Source organism: Meleagris gallopavo, chromosome 4 (assembly GCF_000146605.3).
Source record: "Meleagris gallopavo isolate NT-WF06-2002-E0010 breed Aviagen turkey brand Nicholas breeding stock chromosome 4, Turkey_5.1, whole genome shotgun sequence".
In the NCBI taxonomy this organism is placed as follows: domain Eukaryota; kingdom Metazoa; phylum Chordata; class Aves; order Galliformes; family Phasianidae; genus Meleagris; species Meleagris gallopavo.
Window position 1 is genome coordinate 58,950,557 of NC_015014.2, and position 22,518 is coordinate 58,973,074.

The following is a 22,518-nucleotide window of genomic DNA, read 5'->3' on the forward strand; positions in this document are numbered from 1 at the left end:
TTTTTTGCATAAACACATGATGAAGTGAAAAAGATGCTAGAAGGGAAAGTCTCTAAAATACTGGCCTTTCATTATTAAATTGAATAACAAAGATGTATACTGTAGAAGGAGTACATATAAATAACACGATCCTCATCTTTTTGTTTTGCTTCAGGTGTTGGTTTTTTGTTTTTTGTTTTTGTTTTTTTTTGTTTGTTGTCTGCCACTGTTGAATGTCATTTGAAGCGCACCAGTCAGGTTCACCCATATTGTATCTCAGTTTTTAAAGCAAAGCTTTGAGACCCAGAGGCTTTAGGGACTCAGAGGCAATCAGACACATCTGTGCAGCTTAACCTCCTGCTATCTTTATTAACACTTACTGTACTTTCATACTGTCCCTTAACTGCCTCTGCAAATGCCCTATCAAAAACATAAGCTTTCAAGCTATTCTGATAGCCTACAAGTTGCAAAATCTGAATTTGTGCTGTAACTAGATAAACACCAACGTAATGCTATAAAGCAATGGAAAGCACAGCAACGATAGCAGGGTAGCAAAGTCCTAGGCTACAGCAAGTGAGGATAAGTCAAAATGCAGCAGCTGTAGACACAGAAGCAAAGGAAAGAATCTGCTTACCTTTAGAAGACCTCAGGCAAGCAAGGATCCAGCCAGATATTCTTGCCTCCACTGCCAACCCTTAAATGAAGGGTGGATTCTGGCTCTACCCCTTCTAGTCATCAGGTTCATTGCATGCACCTGAGCTCCCCTGGGTTGGCCCTGCCTTCCCACCAGGTGCTCAATCACTAGTTCAAGCCATGACTTAGCATTTCCACTACAACCAGGTAGCATGTAATGGCCATTTGTTCAAAGTAGGATTTACCTCAACCTCAGGTATTGCCAGGTCAAAGATGCCCACCTCCCTCAGCTTTGTGTCACAAGCTCCAGCTCCACAGGTGGTGGCCCTGCACTGAGCCACTTCTACATCCTGACATGTTAGTCTTGCTGGCAGCACAACTCCATCTGTTCTCCTCCCCTGCAGATCTACTAAAAACCTCCCTTTCCCTCTGTTTCCAAGCTGTTCTCAATAGTCTCTCAATCCTCTCTTTTGCATACAACTGATTCTTTTTCCTACATGCCCTGTACCAATTTCAGGTTCAGAAACTTCCACTGTTCCTCTTGGTCATTTAGTCAGGCACAACTCCCTTCCCCTCTGTACAATCACTACCCTTGTGAAACAACAGGGACAGAACAAACAAGTGCCCATACCACCCTGCTATCCTACAATTTTCTTTAAAGTCCGTGTTTGAAATAAAAAAAATATTTTATTTATAAAGTATTGACTTTATTAGATATATACAAAAACCTTATATTTTTTACCATATGTAAGTACATATTCCTCTCTCACTGATATTTTTAGTTTTTACTGCTAAAAACAAATTATTACCTGCAAAAATGTAACCGTTCTTTAATTTCTTGGTGAGCATCGCCATCCACTTCTCATCCTACAGCTTAAGATACACCAGAGAGAAATTCTACAGAACATGTCACAAATGTAGAGCTAACCGTGAAGTGTTTTTTTAAAAATGAAGTATGTGAGAACAGTCACAAAAAATGAAATATGAATACAAATGATAGCTTCAAGGTATAATAAACCTAATACAGCATATTAGCGCTTTAACAACTCAATCTGATCACAGAAAGAAAATGCAGATGCTTGGCTCCAAACACTTTACACAATCGGCTCAGTAATTTCATTTCTGAGCAGATCGACTGCCCTCTGAATGTGAATCAATATGTAAAAAACATTGCTTTTTTTCTTACTGACATCAGTGGATATTGTTTACAGACTTAGAGACAAATTGTTTACAGACTTAGAGACAAATGTAATGGTGCTGTAAAACAGAACACAGTACGTACAACACAAAAACATGAAACAATTACAATTATTATTCTTCTGTATGAAAAAGTTTCTGAATTCCCTTCATATGCTATCATATTTTACGTACAGGTAGAAGAATAATATACTAAAACATATAATAAAACATGTACAATAAATAAGAATATCATTTTGGCAAGCAGTGTTTATCTCTTATAACACAAACCAGAAGGAAAAGATGGAAGCCATCAATTATTACATTCTTCTCATTTACGACAGTCATTAAGTCATTTCTACAAATAGCACTGCATGTAACAAACAGAAAGGCCTTCTATTGTATGGCAGGATAGGCTTTTACGCTACAATTAACCATTTTTTTCTCATGATGTGCATCTGCAAAATGCATCCCAGCCATACACCTGGAATCTCTTCTAAGGTTGTTTCCTCTGCAGCCTCACCTGCCTTGGTCAGTCCAAGCCTTCCCACATCACCCCACACTTGATGCTCCCACCCTGCCTTGCATGCTCGCACAGATCCCAGGTGATACTCTGCTAAAGGCAGCATTAAATATACAGACTACAGATCATCTGCTTTGGGAAGACATTTTTCATCTGTCTGAAAATCCTCAGATGGGTAAAAGCAGAGCAGAATTACAGATGAACATATACATCCCTCATTAATCATGTTATGTAATATTTGATATTTTATCAATAATTTATATTTAATATTTCACTATGCTCATAGAATCATAGAATTGCTCAGGTTGGAAAAGACCTTAAAGATCATCAAGTCCAACCACAACCTGACCATACTACCCTAAATGTGTACTATACGTACTACCCTTATGCGTAGAAGAACCTGCTATCAATTAAAATACATCAGAAAACATTTTACATTTCTTGAGGCATGAATCTGGTATCATTGCTGCTGCATTGGCCTAAGGGTCATCATAAGAAACAGTTCAAAATTTCAAAGGTTACCAAACCACAAATGCTATTCTATTGTATAAAATTAATACGGTAAAATTAAGATCAAATTAATAGCAATACAATTCTTTTCCTTCTGAATTTATTTTCACAGGGTCCACGGTAAATGCAGAGAATGTGTCAGTCAAGAGGTCACCGCCTCCCATACACTACACAACATGTGAATATAAACCAAAACATTCACTTGTCAAAGAGGAAATGGAATACATTGCCCAACCCACCGAAAAGGTAAAGAATACTTTACTTAACAGAGAGAGGATTTTCAGAAAACAGGATTATCAATCTATAGCATGCACACATCTAAGAAATGCTGCCTACTGAACACATTTCTCTAAGAAATTAAATAGCCTGAAATCTGTGAGCTTTCAACATCCCTGAAAACAATCCAGCATAGCTGATAACAATTTAGATGTTTATTTTGAGATAGATTTTCCAAAATGATTTCATGATATAGATGCATTATAATTATTTTAATAAACTACCATAAAGTTGCTTTAAATGCAAATTAAAGTCTTTTTACTGACATTTGCTTCTGCAGCTGAGGTTCACTTCTATGCACTGATTATTATGTCTTAAAATTAAGGACTTACACAAATATGAATGGTACATGGGAGAATACGATCGCCATGAAGCAGAGGCAGCACTGCTGGAGGAGAACACTGTGAGTACAATTTATCCTGAAACTCATGGTGTAAACTTTTAGAGAAAACATCCTAAAACTGTCTACAGCAGCTCAGGTTTTTTTGTAAATTAGCTGTATAATCCATACTAACTTTGATGATGATGTTTAAAATGTTGCCAACACATACGCTCTATCAACTAGTCCAGCAATTAACACACCAAACATTACTGATGAGGTTAAGGACACAATTTTACTTTTTAATTAACTTCTTGTCATAAAAGCATCCACTTAACTTGCTGTTTTGCAGTCATTATTAATCTCCAGCTTTGAAAGGCACAGCCTGGAGGGAGCAGGGTGAGCAGAATGCTGGAGGTAGAAGGTGAAGGGCAGATACACCAGATCCACCAGAAAGAAATTCTACAGAACATGTCACAAATGTAGACATTTCCATGAGCTTTACTACTGATTTCAGCAAGCACAGAATCAGATACACTAACATTATTAACAGCATTCCTTGATTAATATTATCTCTTGGTTTCTCCATTTACTGCACATTCTCAAAAAAAAAAAAAAAAGTTCAGTACTGCTGGTGCAGTTGGCAGTTCTGGTCAGCAACTCCTGCAGCTCCTACTAAAGTGACATTAATTTGTTATTATTCACATAAAACCTAAAACTTGGGTAATGCTTGGAATTCTCTGAAATTCTTAGCTTTGTTACTTTTTTTTTTCCTGTATTCTCTAATATTCTCACAATTAAAAATATAGAACCATACATGTGAGTACCCACTCAGTGCAATAAATAAAAGAAATAGTAATTTTGAAAAGCTGACGTTTTATTTTCCTTTCCTTTGCTCTTCTACCGCATAAATGAGAAATATCATGTTGGCATAATACAAAATTGCTTGCATGAAATAATGTGGGGATGTCTTCATTCCATCACTGTTAACGTTTTCCTCAGGCCTTTCCACAAGAGTAACCTACTTGGACAGATCACAGAATTTGAAACATTTTCTAGATAACATTTAGGTTCATGAGCTCCTCAGGCATATGAGAGGCTTCACTGTACTGAGTGAAATTGCTAAAACATTTGCAGTCATGCAAATGTTTGCCTATATACTTTATGACATATGACTATGAACAGCCTGCTGACTGATTCTGCAGGGGTGTCAGCTCCAAGCACACATGTAAATGGCCAAAACTATCTTTCAGTATTATTTCTGTTCTCACTGTTACATTTCATGGATATTGTTTTATTATTCCATGTTCTAAAAGAAACTCACTGTCATTTAAATTGTTGTAACAATTGTGTAAAAGTTGTATTATGCTTCGAGATTACCCCAACAGTGTAAATGTGTATCAGATCAGAGTACGACTCCCTACAATTTAGAACTCTAAGGTCCTAGCAAGCATTAAAAGACCATATCCTTGTATCATAAACAGTTGTTCCATCCATACACTGTCTTTGAAAGCAAAGAGAAAACCAATGAATTATAATGTCTTTACTCTCTTCCTACTTACAGTCACTCATTAACTTCTCTCTTTTAAGCAACTTGACTTTCAATATCCCATTTTCACTTTGAGATCATTTGCTAGAATATGATAGAGATTTCAGCTTAACAATGTACAATACGGCAGCACATGATTCTTCACTACTATCAGTCAAACTATTGGCTAATTATATACAACTTACAGAAATTATTAACAGAGCTGTATTACATATAAAGAAAATACTTTTCTACATTCCTTTTTTTACATTAAATTTCATTTAAAAAATAGTTTTTCTTTTAACTATACAGTATCACACAATTATAATTAACTAATTCTTCAAGATTTTAATCCAAACAGCAGTTATGGGTAAATGATACGATGTACTTTTTACCACAATGTACAATATAACTGCTACAATAATTTGTGTTATACAGGATGAGACTTTCTTGATTAGAGACTGTTCAAAGAAGTCAAACACTGAACCATACGTTTTGGTTGTCTATTATGGAAGAAGAGTGTACAACATTAAAGTACGTTTTCTGGAAGACAGTCAGCAGTATGCATTGGGAACAGGGCTCAGAGGAGATGATGTAAGTAAAATCCCTTTTTATGTTTTAGTCTACTGCTTCTGTGTCACACTATACAAGTTCTTAACATCAAAGACAGTTATAAACCTCTCATATAACATACTTGCTATGCTTCACTGAAGTTTGTTTTACAATACTGGCATTTGAATTGCATCTCAATGTTTCAAGAAACCTCAAGTTAATAATTTAAAATCAAATTTTACGTAGCATGCTCTGATTTAAATCAACACAAAAATTTCCTAAGTACTTAGGATTTTTCTACCTACTCTAACACCTGCAAAGCAATGGGGAAAAGTCCTCCCTTTCCAGGTATGTATCGTACTACCTATCACTGTAGCTTATTTTGTAGTCTGGTATATTTAAGATAAGCAGAAACACAACTCCATATATCTGACAGCTTGGCCTGCTGCTGTTATTAGTGCATAACCAGATTCTCTAATCATCTGTCACTCATATAACAAACTGTAAATCAATATTAAAAAGAAATGAAGAAAGAGGACAAAAGCAGTCATGGATATTCAGAAGCCATGAAAAAAAAAAAAAGTAGGAGTATTATTTTCCCCTCCAATCAGTCTTTCAAAGATGGTAAAATTTCAGTCAGCAATTCCTTTACATTAGTAGTGTTCTTTCACATAGTTAAACTCAATTATATTCAATTATATGATGAGACTAATTCTTATCTTGTCTATATGGTTAAGTATCAAAAACTCTATCTGCATGTCTTTCACACAAGAAAAAACAGTCATCTTATAAAGATGTGATAAAAAAATAAAAGATAACTCAGCTGAGCATTAAATTCAGCTGCACAGAAAAGAAGAAAAGCAGAACAAGAAACTGCTACAAAGGTTGTTAGATATGTAAATAAACACATCCCAGTCAGGTGAAGTGACAAAGCCCACATAGCTGAATCTTCAATTACATCCTTTTTATGCATGTTAGTACTTTTAAAACTCATCCTGCAGCTGAACACCGCATGGCATGGGGGAAAGGAAAGGAAGAGTAAAAGCAAAACAAGCCAAGGATCAAGATAAAAGTATTTTAATAAACAAAGGAGAAGCGGAAGAGGAGAAAAAAAAGAAAGAAAAAAAAAAGGAAAGTGATGCAAAAGCAATCACTCAGCACCTCCCATGTGTGAGCCGAGGAAAAGATGGCTCAGCTCCTTACACCCCATCCACGCCCTTTACATTGCTGAATATGACATCAAACAGCACAGGATACCCCGTCGGTTAGCCCAGGTCATCTGCCTGGTTGTGTTCTCTCAGCGTCTTGCTCACCCACTGACCTATTCATTGCGTGGGGGGTGGAGTGAGAAACACAAAGCCTTGACGCTATCTACTGGTCAGCAGGAGCTAAAGCATCCGTGTGTTACCATCTAAAAACACTGCACCATACGACCTGCGCAATTAACTCCATCCTCACCAGGCATGTCCAGACAAGTCAAAAGCTAACAAAGATCGGAATTCAAAACCTACCCAAACTAATTTCATTCATTTAACAGGTCCAAGATTTACAGTTCAACTCTTCATGGAAATCATGGGAGGAATCACAAGCTTTCAGGCATATGAGATGCAAGTTAACTAGCAAGTTGTTCTTCAGGAAGATTGGTTTAATAATGAATAATAAACCAAAATCTTTACTGTACACAAGCAGTTTGGGAAGCAGGAGGTTAGAATAAATCATACTGCTGGTACCATTACTGTGGCACACTGTAGAGCAGTCCTCTGTGAAATATTGCCTATGGTTCTGAACTGAACCTCACAGATAACTCCCTGGAGTTTTATTATAAATTAAGAGACGGAGAGTTTAGCTTTCCATGATTTTTATGTCGTTCAGTCTTCCTGGAACTGCCCAGATGGAAAAGCCTCAGATTAGAAACAAAGGATTTTAAAAACTGAATGAAATTGAAATACACTACACTATGGAATAAAGATAAAAACCCAATCTGTTTGTCATTTGAGCAGACTTGACAATTAAGGGAACTAGAAAATTACATGACTATGAAAACCAACTGGGGGGAAGGGATTTTTACTAAACTAAAAGGAAGCAGAGCACAATCTCACCATCTCAGGAAATACCATAACAAATGACTCTGTTGTTTGTTTCATCTTATGCACAGAAAAGACAACATCTTGAACAGTCGGTCTGGACTGAAACTAAAATTGGAAAACTGCAATCTGAGAACAAGGATTTGAAGTATACAGTTAATCATAGAATGGCTTGGGTTGGAAGGGACCTTAAAGAACATCCAGTTCCAACCTCCTGCTGTAGGCAGGGTTGCCAACCACCAGATCAGGCTGCTCAGGGCCCCGTGTAACACGGCCTTGAACATCCCCACGGATGGGGCATACAAAGCTTTGAGGGCAGCCTGTGCCTCAGTGCTCGCACAGTGAAAAAGGTTCAGTCTTACTGCTATTCTGCAGCATGTTTAGTCTATTTCCATTCACTGAAAGCTTGTATTCTTAGACACCGAATGTAAATATTCAAGTTTTTCCCCTAACTCTTGATTTTTTGCATACAGGTTACACTTTGTACCATGATTTTTTTTTTGAAAACACATTGAATTCAACTTCCAGAAGAGCATCGCTAGCTCTTATGCCCCTCTGCTCTTATAGCCCTTTATAAGGGGCCTGTAAGGTAGAAAATAATTCTCTGATTATCAGATTTTTGTTTTAGAAAGTTTTTACTTCTATGCCAAAGTAATGGTGATCAGAAGCAATTTACTGAAATTCCTTGCAGATAAGTTAGTATCAAGCTGGAATGAATACAAGCAAAGACGACAAAAAACAATTTTAATTCTGTTAGCGTCTTTTACTAGCAATTTAGCCAGATTTCTTACATTGTACTAAGCTTGCTCCAGATCAAATCACAAAAAAGCTGCAAAGATCAAATCCACAAATGGGACATTTAATGTGAAATTTAAGCACTTGCATTCGAAATTGCTGTTCTGAAGATCATTTACTTCCCTTCGCCCCCCCCTCCAGCCGGTTTGTTTTCTTTATTAAAGATCCACAGATGACTGTAACACTACTACTCTTGATGTGCACGGTTCCCATGACAAGACGAGAGCTAAGCAACTCAAACCTTTGCTCATGTTTAAGTCTCTTCACAACAAAAAAAATTATTTTCTTATTATTTACTTTGCAAAATTACCTACCACACAAAAAACATATCATTTTAGCAAAATGGAAAAAGAACTATACAAGTAAAAAAAATCATGAAAAAAATTAAAAATAATTAGCTCACGTTCTTTGAAGCAGAATAAATTTTATCATAAAATAATACAAGAGCAGTTACACCAAATGACAGATTACATCCAATGCTCTTGCTCTCAACTGGGTGTGGATGAGGTGGAAGTGACAGTGATTTCCAAGAGATATCATCACACGTACAATATGACTGTAAATAGAGCAAATGTGATATAATAAGCCATGCATTTCTTTCAAAGTACTAAAGTAACAGTATACTTACATTGTTGTGTACAGTTGTAGCAATTTAATAACAATGAATCCATACATTCAAGATGAATTTTGTAATGCTGATAGTGAAAATCAATCACTTACCTCTGGAGTTAAAATTAGAAGTCAAATTTGTTTCACGTGCAAAAGCTTAGAAGCTATACAGAAAGAGGTGTATTACTTAAACTGAAAGACACAGGATGATGACTACAGCACTGCCTGAAAAGTAGAAAAGTAGAGAATTGCTAACCATCAGAATGGCAGAAGGAAGGATGGAGTCTCACCAGTAGGGCAGGTGAGAGCAGCTTTCAGTTCCAGTTTGAGTCAGTTTAAGGACCTTGAACAAAGCCATCATTTTAAGAACAGGATTAAAGGATGTCATTGTTTCCAACACCAGTGAATAAAACTAAAACTGTGCTTTAAAGGGATTCTATATTCACTTACGTGGTAAACTGAGCATTGGGAAAAAATTAAAAAAAAAAAATTAAAGGACAGATAAACTAGCAATGTTTTCTGTGCTACTAACTAAATGTAATATTTGACAAGGTAAAATTTTAGTGAAAAGATCAAGAAATCATCATTGCACCTGCCATTACAAACTTTCACAAGTCATACTGTGTTCCCAGGGTTAGACATGCTCCCTTTTTGCTCCAAGCAGACAGATGTTCTTTAATCACACGCGACCAAAACAATAAATGAGGGTTAAATTCTGGTGCTTTTTGTCTTACGATTGTCAGATCATAATTTTATTCAAAATATTGCCTATTTCTAACACTGTCAATAGCTATTATTTTGATTTTATAGACAAAGATATTTATCACTTAAATTTTTCAACCACTAATTTCATTTCTTCTTTTTCCCACAGAAGTTTAATTCTGTGAAAGATATAATTGACTTCTACAAATATGCTCCCATCACACTCATTGATGGAAAGGATAAAACAGGAACCCAAAGAGTACAATGCTACCTTACACATCCATTAAAGCTATGCAAAAGACGTATCTTACCTTAACATCATCAACATTTGAATAAATATAAATAGAACAATTATTTAAATGTGTAAAAAGCCAGGTTAATCTTTGAGTGATCAGCTCTCCATATTATGAAGACTTCTGTATGTTCCACTAAAATCTTCTTTCCAGCTTGGATTATGGATCCCTTTTTAATTCGTGCAAATATTTTTTTATCTAGGAGATGTAAAAACTGAGGACATAGGTAAAGTGTATGTCATTGTATTAACTCACATAAAAGCGTTAAGAGACTGACTCCTGATACTCTGACAATGGTTGAGCAATTTATCTTGCTTTGTACCTAACACAAGATGAAAAATCAAATTCAGTCTTGCTTACTTGAATGTCACTGAAGCTCATTCAGTAGCAAAACCTAATAAAACATTCTGTATCAAAAAAGTTTATTCTTTCCTTTAAAAATACACATAAAACACTATTTGAGTATTCGCTGTTTAACACTTTAATTCTGTGTGTGTATCTGCAGAATAAAAATCCCTGCTTGGCAGCCACTGAAATCAGTGGGTGTCAGTTGATGCTCCTAAGTATTGGTCCAAATCCTAAGGACACCTTTAATGACAAAAGGTCTATTGCTTAACATATAACCTTTAGCTTAAGCAGCAACTATTTGTATTCCACATTTGAATGCTCAAACACATTAGGACCATTAGAGAAACAGCCCCTTCAAAGTCTTACCACGTGCAAGGATACAGATAAAAACCATCAGCAGAAACAGTAGAAAAGTTTCCAACTTACCTAAAAATATTCCAGAGTGTATCAAAGCAGAAGAAATGGTGAAGTATTTTTCCAGCAAAAAATGCAATATCTATTCATACAATTTAAGTTTTGGAAAGTTTCACCATGAATGTGCAAGGAAAGTGCTGACTGTAAGCATCAATGAACATCTTTTCTCACTTTGACTGGGTAATTGGAAGAATTAAAACATTAAAGCCCAGACCGCAAGATTCCAACCCAACTTATGATGTACTGTGCTGTGCAATGGCACAAACTAGCACCGAACTAATTTGAGCAGTTGGTTGTTGACTTCCTTGCAACCTTTTCATTTCTCCACGCTGTATCATAACACAAAAGAACATTCATTGTACTTACTTCTCTCAAACCGCTGAGACTATCAAAGTTGGAGGAAACTATTTTGACATGACACTACCTAATCACCGGAGTTCTGCTGAGTTTGGCAGAACTCAAAAAGGAAATGAGGCATGACATAATCTGCTTTCAGGCTTTTATAGTCACCATACAATTTAACTTACGAAAGGATTTTACATTAAAAGAAAAATATTTTTTTCTAAGTTAAACCCACAATAAAAAAGAACCGCTTAACAATTCAGACAGCAGACGATGTCAGAAACACACAAAGCTTTGTAGATGCTCACCAAAACAGCAAACTTGCTTACTAACGACACGCATTATTAGTATACTTAAACCACCTAGTTTATAACGCTGAGCAGCAACATTTTTTCCACACACACACACAGAATACAGCTTTCATAAAGAATGTTCTTATTTTGCCAGCAACAACTCTTAAGAAGCAAATTCAAAGCCATTTATTTTGTAGCTTCTACAAAAACAAAATTAATACGGACAGTAACCTGGACTGAAAGAGTTTAACAAAGGAGGGATTTTAGCCATATTTTCTTATGTTAACAGTTCTAATATTTATTGTATGTGATATGCCAGAGTTTTAAAACGGAAACTATTTTCAGAATAAAAAATGTAAATAGTACTGTTAGGTTTGGCATAAAAGTACATGAAGTGAAAAAACCCTCTAGTGTACCCATCTAAAAAAATATAATTCCATTTGAATACAAAAATGAGAACTGTCCTTTCATTATTACTGACAAAACAGAGAAAAGGAAGTTTGTTCTGTGGAATACGTTAGTCTATGATACAAATGATATAAAATTTTCCAATGTTTGATGAAGAAGGTCTCACTTAAAGCACCAAGTCTCTGAACAATTTAACAGTATTGCAAAATTATTAGAAAGCAACCTTTTAACTGTTTAGCTTTGTTGTACTTTGAAGTCTTAAAATACTTACATTTCAATACAGATACCATACATACTTTATCAAAACAATGAATAATCCACCAGAGTATATAGAAAAATATTCCCAGCTTAGTTAAACTGTTTACAAAAATGCACCAACAGTGAAAATGAAGAGCTAGGAACTACCAGTGTTTCAAAACAGTAGTTCCGGTTCAAACTTACAATACACATCCAGCATTAGAGTTCTGAAGTCCGAGACCACACAGAAAAGTTTCTCTCCTCTCAGTCCTCCAACCAACCCTGCTTGCTCAGCAAAAGCAGTACAAAAGGCTGGCATGGTTGTGCTCTTTTTTCTCATATCAATGCAATACAAGCTAGGTAAAAACTAAGTACTAGAAAAAATTAAACATTTTAGTGCTATTTTACCTAGTGGGAGTAACTCTCATCTCACAGATTTCTCATTTACAGCCTTTTATTCCTCTGAAGTCAGTGGTTTTCTTCCACTGAAAATGAGTGCTTGAATTTAAGTTTTACTTCCTATATTTTGTGCCTGAATTGCCACTAAAACCTGTGATATACACTTGTAGCCCACAGAGGATTTGAAAGTGCTGTTCACTACATGTATGCCTAATCTCTGAAACACTATGCTGTAATAAAACAAATTAAACCATGTTAGACAGATATCATAGTCTAGGATTTTATTTGTACAGACCCAGCAGAAACCAGGTACAGCACAGCATCCTAGAACAGATAATGGCAACAAGAAAAATGTTTGCATAGCAAATTCTTTTCAAATTTGTCTTACGGAGAAGATGAAGCTGACCTCCAATAAAAGTTTCAAACATGGGAGTGCAAAGTAGTGCTTAGTTCTCAGTATAAGCTTCTCAATAACTCAATAGCTCTGCTCTCCTTTCTGCTTTCTAACAATACAGATTCTTTTGCAAAGTAAAGCAGTTTTTCCTATCTTGTTTTCCAAGGAAATTAACGGCACTCATTGAAATTAAGAGCAAAAACAAACAGACAAAACTAGTCTCTCAATTAATGCTTTGTTACTGGAAGCGAAAGAACATCCCAACCCTTGGTTGCCTCTATCAAGTGCCTCTGTCCATGACTTATCCATTCTTCTTGGTCAGCATATACTCTTCCACAAAACCAGCACTTAAACACACACTGAAGTGCTTCAGCTGGTGAGGCTTCCACCACCTGGTAGTTGTTTTTATGGGTCTTTTTCAGTTTCATTTTTAGCATACTCTGCTTTTTTGCTTGGCTTCCTGTCTCAGCATTCTGAAGAGTAAGACGCTTTCGGTAACGTTTGACACCAAGACAACTACTTGTCCTTTCTGAGAGAACTACTTTCAGGACATGACCTTTATACTTGTTGATAGTCTTCATTACATTAATTATCTCTGGGGTGTCAACATCAGGATGGTTTAGCACCACAACTGGCTGGTTACGACGAGGGCATTTAATCAACTGATTCATTCTCAGAGGGACAAGCCGAAGACGTCTTGCTGTCAATAGATACGACATGTCAGAACCTGAACTGGTTTCTGACTGCGTTCTTGTTTTTCTCTTTGGAAGTTCCCTGAAACCTGCTTGCTTCACCTTGTTTTTGTGTCCTTGTTGACTTTTTGAATAGTGTTTGCTTTGCTTGCTTACATCGCCGTTTTTCTGATATGGTGTAACAGTTTGCTTGCTACTAGTTTTAGCATTCATCTCTCGCTTTGGTCGTTGCCTGAGCGATATATTTCGGGACTGAGTACTTGGATCACTCTGATGAGGCAAACATGGCAAATTACTGCTAAGTTTCTCAGAAACACTGACAGGAACTGGACGAGGCAGAAGCATCTCATTGCAGTATGCAGAAGGAGCTGAAGTTTCATTCATCTTTTCTATTCCTTTGGAGTTTTGGCCACTATTAGCATTGAGCACTCTCAGCACTGTCCCTTTGGGGATAAACACGGGAGAAGCAACGTTGGAATTTTTAGTCATCCTGCTTTTAGATTTTCTTGCAAATGTAAGTAGCTGCTCATTACTGTGTTCATCACTACCAATGGCATTATTTCCACTGTGCACTTGAGGGAAAGACATAGCTTGTTCCAGTTCAGTGGCAGAAGCAACTCTCTCACAGCTTGCTGAATTTTCCTGAGGGAAGTGCATCTTTTTACTAGAAGCTTGGCATCTCAAAGGCATAGATTTCATGTTAGATTCAGCAGCAGACATAAGCTGAGCAATTTTTCTACACAGCAATGTTGTTGACTTCTTATTGCGTGTTGTATCATCCCATCTGATGCCCTCTGGAACATTTTCAGCCCCAGAGCTAAGAGAAAATACAGATGAAATAACAGGTCCCTCAAAAGGATTGTTCTTATTCTCCATTTTCTGTAGTTCTAGTGATTCCAGAAGAAGATTATTTTTTTGACTTACAGTCTCGGCTTTCTTTACTTTGCTAAAGCTAAAAGTCATGTCCTCCCAAGGTGAAGTTTTAGTAACATGAAAGTTTTTTTCTGCTTCAGAACATATAACAGATTTTCTATCAAAACCCTTAGCAGCTAAATGCGTTTCTGCAGAGTTGACTATCAGACTCCTACATTCTTTGTCATCCCTCTTTAGAGGAAACGTATCTTTTTGTTTAAGGACAGCAGAAGAGTAGAAATTTTTGCTCTCCTGAGTAGTCTTTACTGAATTGTTCTTGAAACTTTTATCTTCAGAAACAGCAGCATACTTTGGACGAGATCTATCCACACCTTCTTCGTAACAATACAAATCGTAATGCAAGTTATTTTTTCCATCCACTTCCCACTTGGGTGATTTAAGATCACTTTTTTTTCAGTACTATTAGTCACCAAAGACTGAGAACAAAGTTCTATAACACCCGAATGCACATCAATACCTTTCACCAAATGAAGGCATAATTTTGATGAATCCTCTTTCTGAATTGATGCAGAGTTGCAGTCTGAGTACTGAGAATCAGATGAATAAAGGCATTCAGAATTCTTGTCATACTTACTGTCTAAATTAAGCTGATTATTAATACTGGATAACTTGTCTACATTCACTTCCATGGTTAGTAATTCATTTGAAGATACAGATGTTTTTTTTCCTTCTGCACTTCGCTCTGTACCTTGATTCTCAAGTCCCAATTCAGCACAGTTCACAGGCCTGCAAGCTGCTTCTTTCATAGGAATTAGTTTAAGAACCAGCTGTTGAGCTCCGTTCACTATTTTGATTTCTACTATCTGAGCTAAACAGTTAGAAGGAACTACCAGTTCAGATGGCGCAATTACAGTTAAAGGCATTCCAGGTTGTAAAGGCTCCATTTTTGGAGAATAGACCTCAACTTCCACACTCTGATTCTCACACATGCTTATTTCAGACGGCTCCAATATTGTTTTATTCTGGATTGAAGCTGCATTGATGCTACCTACATCATGAGACGAAGAGACTATTTTAGTCACTTTATCTGGAATCTCACAAGTGATGTTTGAAGACGAATTTGAAAGTTCATTCTGAAAAGTAATTTCTTCATATTTCTGCTTTTCAAATAAAGTGCTTTGACTTGGTAAGCAAGACTTCTTTTGCTGACGTTTTAAGCCAGTATTTGACAGCCGTTTTTTGGGCGCTTCATGCACTCTTCTTGTATGTTTCACTATATAGTCATGCCTAACAGCACCATATTCACAGTATTCACACTGATATGGAAAAGTTCCAGTGTGCTTCACCAAATGTCTCTGGAATTCACCTTTGGTGTAGGATATATAATTACAATAGGAACAAATAAATTTAATTTCTTCATGTTGACCTACATGCTTTTTATACTGCAAAGGATCCTTTGTTGAAAATCTACATTTATCACAGTAGTATTTACCGGGCAAAAAGTTTTTAACTTTAAATGCTTTCTGTTTTTTTCTCGGATAAGTTTTCTCATGTTTTTCAAAGTCCACAGCATTGGCACCTTCGGGGACAAAATGGAAAGCAGGAGGTGTAATATGACTACACATCTTGCAGATGAAGTTTTTGTCTTCAGTCCACCCAAGTTTCTTATGCTTTTCTAAATCTTGCTTTGAAATTTTCTGAATATTTCTGCATTTCATACAGCTTATCAATGACAGCTTATTATTCTCAGCCTCAGTCCCTTGGTAACAGTAGTTCTGATTATCATCACCATTTGATGGATTTGTTTTATCTTCAAACGATTGCTTTGGGGATGTAGTTAAGGAATTATTTTTACCATTAACTTGGCCAGGGTACAATCTTGGTAGAATTTCCCTCATTTTTTTCAACTGCATTTCAGAAGATGCAAATCTGCATCAGCTTCGTCAAACAGCAGCAACAGAACGTTTTCTTGATGTTAGCCTGGTGCATGCAGCTTATCAATTACTCGCTCAGTCCACCAATCCGCAAAATATGCTCTTTGGAAAAAATGGTGATCAAGCAATTGCATCCATATTATACTCCATGTTCTTAATTTTATTCAATCAACTTGCAGCACTAAAGAATAGAGAGCAGAAGAAAAGTCAGTTATGATTTACTAATCATTGAACTAGTCAACTATTAGCAAACTACGGCCGAATTACACTGTGCAAATCTGTTAATATATTAAGATGGTTCTACTACGCACAAAGAATCATTAACTCTAAGTAAAACATTATCAGTTAAATAAGCCCTTAGTATTTGCTCATAGTCAGTGCTCATAAATTCACAAGCTGATCTGATATTTATCAAAACCTACAGAGCATATGTTATTTCTTCCATGTCATAAGAACTTTACATTTAAGAAGATGCATTTAAGCCTAACAAGGAGGACACTTCATACCGGAACTCAGCAATAGAATTTGCTTTCAGTTCTATATACAGTCAGGGACAGAATATACAGTTAAGGATAGTTTTAAGGACAGCTCTCATAGATCCAATATCACACAGCAGCATCCAATTACTACAATACTACCAACTACTACAATACTACCAGAGAACTTTAAACTACAAGACACCTTTACAGTGCTTAAAAATGAGTAAGTATCTGATCCAAAAATATACTGGCAGCACAGAAAAGACATTAAAAAACATTACAGGTACCACTCATTTGTGAATCCCAGGAGGCAAGACTTAAGTGACCACAAGGGTTACCAGAAAAACAAAACTATGAGATTGTTTTTAAAATCAGGATTTTTAAGTTAACATAAAAATTCCTGAAGTACAGATGGAAATTCTTTAGAAAAGAACAATACCAATGTTTCAGGTCCAGTCTTGCTAATACATAATCACATGCAAATTCTACTTCACATATTCTCAAAATAATAACCTACAGCAACATAATTAAGTTAGAACAATCAGCAGCTGCAAAAAGTAATTGCTTTCACTCCTATTAATAACACAGTACAATCACTTCTACGTATGTCAACAATCATATAAATAATTCACTCCGACCTGATAGAACAAACTGTGTCAATCAAATAAAATAAGCAAAGCAAGAGAAGGCAGAAGTAAAACAGTAACACCAATGCACAACCACTCTGTTAACTTGTGCAGCATGTTTGGCCCCAAAGCTTCTAGAACTTTTACTGTCTCTTTCATATCTAACATGAACAAGATCTCTGCTTCAAAAGCTTTTGCCAGAACTATAAGCGCACTCATACTCAGAAAAAATGAAGTATGCTTTTGAGACATACATAAGATAAAATCCAAAGCTAACAGCAAGAACAACTCAATTCAATACCTTTCTTATTCAAATTTTCTCGCTTAAAGACATACTGTTACACAGATCTGCTGCATTTTAATACATCTTACAGAAGATGGGCATTTCTGCACCTGGAATCTAATTCTTCACATCTATCTGGAGACAGACTTGATTTGGGTTCCAAAGCCCTCTCACAAAGCTGAGATCACAAAGTAGCATCCTACCACTGTAATAATAATAGAATGAGAACTTTATACTACGGAACATCTTTACAGTGCCTGAAAACGAGTAAGCATCTAATCCATTAAGTTTTTCTTACATCTATCTGTGCTCTATCTGCTAATATTCCTAACTGCTGTGAGAACGCTGCCATAGAGATGGAACTCTACAAAAAGCAAGCATACTGAAGTAATCTCAAACAACAATAAGAAATTAGAAAACTGGTTAAAGACAAGATAATTATATTTTCAGTCTCTAGCAGATGGATGGCTGTAAAACTCAACTGCAGGAAGTTCCTGGGACTGTAGTAATCTCATTTCATTGCAATGCAGACACCTGTAGCTACATCCCTGTGTGAAAAACAAATCACACGGGGCAGCTTCCCAGGAACAAGGAACGTATACATTACTGGATCATGATCTGAAAGTTGTGTGTAGTTTGGGGTTGGTTTTTTTTGTTTGTTTGTTTTGTTATTGTGTGTGTGTGCATGCGTTTTCAAATCTGATGTTCATAACATTAGAATCTGGATAACAGAGGGCATAAAGAATGAAATAAAACAAATAGTTCTGATCATCTTGGACGAACTGCGCTCCCCACCTGCAAATACCACTTCTCAGACTTGAGATGAATCTTGTTGACATATAAGATTGATGGCAGGTCTATGTTCAGGAGATCCATTGCTTCATTTCAGGAGAAAGATGCTATGAGCCCTCAATAAGCTCTAGTGTTGGGTCCAGACCAAAAGTGCTTCAAGGATTTCTACAGCTTTAAAAAGTAATTAAAACTGTATTTGGGAAGGATGGGTGAAATCAGATTAAGATTGTCTTCACTTTTTTTTGCTGTAACTTCATACTCACACTGGAACTACACTTGATATCAACTGACCAATAGATAAGCATAGAGCACTTCATGCTACAGACATCACAAAAAGAAGTGTTGTATTTTTTTAATTAACATTGCAAACTTCATCTTACAAGACAACATGAAAATGGATCCATCACCTTTAAAGAACAAGAAAGTAACGGAAGTTGTCAAACGCTTGACAAATGCTTCAATTGCCCAGGCAGATCTGGATTGCTCATCCCAAGAAGGAACTAAAAGATTACTAGCCTGTTCTTTGAATTACCTCTATTAAATAATTATTTAATAAAATTATTTAATTAATTAATCTTTAAAATCTTTCCCAACTCAAGTACCTCGACATTTGGGGAAAAGAGAAAATGGGTGCAACAATAAACTTAAGCTTTTATTCAGATCCATGAAAAATGTTGTAATAATGTTCTAATGGAGTTGTTAGAAACCAGAGGTTTTTAATGTTGAGTACTACAAATGCATTTCAGACGTGCAGCGGGTTAAACCCAACCATCATCTAAACAGCTGCTTGTTCACTTCCCACCCCTCTTTGTGCAGGAAGGAGGGCGAACTTCTGGACAAAAGCAAGAAAACTCACGGGTCAAGACAAAGACATTCAATAAAGGAAAGAGGCCAGAGGTAGGATTGGCAGTGATGTAAAGAAAATGACTCACAGCCTCCCACGAGCAGATCGATGCTCAGCCTGTCTAAGAGAACCAACCATCTTGGAAGCCAAGCCCGCTCTCCCTTTCTCTATCCTTTACTTCAAGTTGTTACTGCAGAGCATGACGTTGTATTGTACGCACCGCCCCTCTGACCGATCCTAGCCAGCTGTCTCAGCACTGCGCCTTCTCGCTCACTTCTAACTTACTCACTGTGAGGTGGGGGAGGGCTGCAAGGAGAAAAAGGGCAAGCCTTAACGTTATGCAAACGCTGTTCAAAAACAGCCAAAACTCTGGCATATCATCAGTGCTGTTTTAGCCACAACTTCAAAACACCGCATTAGACACACTGCTCCGAAAAATTTTAACTTCATCTCATCCAGACCCAGTACATGGTAAAAAAGAACAAAATAACCAGCAGCAGCTGCTGAAATGACATCCCCAGTTTTGTCCCCCTATCTTTTCTTATTAACTATTCAGTACTCAGAAATGCCTGGATGCATTCAATTTTATTGCTGTTTTGGCTAAACCAAAGTATACTGTAAAATGTCTTTTACTAAACTGAAATTAATTTGCCTTTTTTACTAGACTGAAATTTATTTGCCTTTCCTGGTTACTTCAGAGAAATGAAACCAACAACATACACGCAGAAAGGTGGTGTAATAATCCAATATCCATTCACTTCGTATCAGCAAGAATAGTTGAGGGGGAGAGGCCTGAGGAATACCCTGAAGAATTTTTGAGGTAATTAAAAGTACTAGCACAGACATGCTCCAGAAGATTTAATGAAATGATACATACTATATTCTTCAAGTTACAACCAAATCCAGGATACACAGAGCAAACCAAAGATAACATAGAAATAAAATTTGAAAGTCCACAAGGATTCTGAATTGCTACTGCAGGAATGGGACAGATGAAGAACAAAGTAAAATATATTAGAAGTGTCAAAAATCAATTCCAATCACTGTCTTTACAACAATAGATTTGAAAAATGAGTGTGAAAATACCTCAAAATATCAGAGACCTTAATTTTGAGGGGAAAAAAAAAAAAGACAACAAAAAGAAGATAAACCAAACTTTCTTATTCACTCCCGTCAAGCAGATGCTCAAAGTATACACTGCTATCGACAAAATGGATGTGACAAGCAATATGCTTTTATCACACGTGATCAAATTGCATCAGCAAACCGTACACTTCTCACACACTAAGCTCATAGCCTGCACCCAACAATCAAGGCCTGCTTTGGTACCGAAAAGCCCATGCAAGTCTTTTTTTTTTTTTTTTTTTTAAATTTTGTTTTAGGAAAGAGATTTATGAAGAATTGGAAGACACTACATCACTGAATCAGGAAGATAGAGTGTGAATCTCTTTGGAAGAACTTAAATCTCCATGTAAACCTATCTCATCTGCTTTTCACATTTGTATACTATGCCATATACTGCCCATTTAACATTGGTTGGATGTCTCTGTTAAGCAGTTAACTGTCCTGCTGACCCAACCATGTAATAATCAGTCACAGTCTTAGGCCTAATGACTAGGAAAGTGCTTGACTAACATATTACATATTACGCTAACCAAAATAACTGATTTTGTATTAAAAACCAGTGATTCAAATACATCGCGTATATTTATCTGTCATTCTTCTCAAATATGCATTCTGTTTCAAAATGACAGCTAATCACACAGACACAGTGCTCTCTGTATCACATGAATTGACATGAAGCTTTTCCACCAAAATGAATGAGGAGTGTCAATGTAGGGAGTGGAGAAGAGCAAAGACCACGTACCAGGTTTTTAGAGCTCACTTTTATTACAGAATATACAGTTATTTCACTGTTCATTAAAATAATTACATTCAGAATTTTTAACACAGTATGAAGGTATGCAAAATATTGATTAAAAGTAACTACTTTCCTAACGCGCAGGCAAAAAAATTGTCTAATTAACATTGCAGGCATCTACAGAAGGCAAGTGCATATTAAGTGCATTATGCAATACTCTACTGAAACTGAGATCTGTTTTTTTAAGATTCTGGGCCAGAGGCCTAGCTGTATCTGACATATAAAAGACTCCAACATATAATCCAATTGCCTGATGGTCTTACTGCAATACAGCAAGCAAAGCACCCTGATGTATAATCACTATATCAAAGTAGTTATTTTTGACAGTGTCCAAGAAGATGCTAGTACAATTTCTCATACAATATACAATCAACCTATAGATTTATGCTGCACATCTTCTTGTTTCACAGAATTGACAGCCATTTCTTTCTGTACATCCTAAGGATTGAGTAGCATTTGCACTGCCTCGCTCCAAGCTTTAAGGCCTGCAAGCAACAAAGCAAGGAAACATGGCACCGCAGATAATAGCAGAGGAAGGGCTAAAGAGCTCAATGAAAGCACATATTCCTCCATGCCCAGTCCTCCAAACATTCATGGAGATAACAAAACTCATCGCTGTGTTTAATTCCTGATCAAATTGGCCACTTACATAAGGATCTGCAGGAAAAAGGGCCTTGGCCACAGCCTGGCATTGTAGTAACAATGCAGAATAGAACACCAGCAATCCCTATGGAATACCATTAGTCTTCGTAATTGGGGAAAAAAGAAGAAAAAAAAAGACTTATTTTTATTAAAAGCGTGCATCAAAGCACTTAGACTATCTCCATGATAACACAGATCTATTTTTTAAAAGAATTCGAAGTCCTCTTATATATGGAAATAGCCCTAAGTGACCAACGCCATACATTTTCATGATACATTCTCTAGCAACAAAATTAAATGCAGGATTTAATTAAGAGAACCTTCCGTTCGAATACTGTAAAGAATTAAACATACACATCCACGGCGCAGAGCGCTCTGTTTGCTCAGTAACACGGCTACTAACCCGAAAGCTGTTCTTCTTCAGGACGAGCAGCCAGGACGCCAAGCCAAGACAACAGCCTTGCAGTGCAGCCGCCTCCACCGCTGCCTCATGGCGCCCGCGAGCCGGCAGCATCCGCCACACAACACCAAGAAAATAATCCCATTTTTTGGGCGGCTCGCCCACCCACACAGCCGCGCTGCCGCCCCTTGGAGGACGCGGGGCCGCCCCCGCTCAGG

The 22,518-nt window shown here is 36.7% G+C and overlaps 2 protein-coding genes across 2 annotated transcripts in view; one reads left to right on the top strand and one right to left on the bottom strand.

Annotated features, from left to right (window-relative positions):
- CLNK (cytokine dependent hematopoietic cell linker) overlaps positions 1–10,744 on the top strand; it is a 43,962-nt gene extending 33,218 nt beyond the window's left edge. Inside the window, exons 2-5 of the mRNA XM_010710415.3 lie at positions 2,934–3,067; positions 3,423–3,500; positions 5,383–5,538; positions 9,856–10,744. Of these exons, the coding sequence (XP_010708717.2) occupies positions 2,934–3,067; positions 3,423–3,500; positions 5,383–5,538; positions 9,856–10,002 (515 nt within the window). The 3' untranslated portion in view covers positions 10,003–10,744. The remainder of the gene's footprint in view (positions 1–2,933; positions 3,068–3,422; positions 3,501–5,382; positions 5,539–9,855) is intronic.
- Positions 10,745–11,228: 484 nt separating this feature from the next.
- Positions 11,229–22,518, bottom strand: ZNF518B (zinc finger protein 518B). The gene is given in 3 exon segments (XM_010710414.3): positions 11,229–14,825; positions 14,828–16,494; positions 22,304–22,518. Coding segments are annotated over 2 exon segments (3,249 nt in total). The 5' UTR covers positions 16,293–16,494; positions 22,304–22,518; the 3' UTR covers positions 11,229–13,041.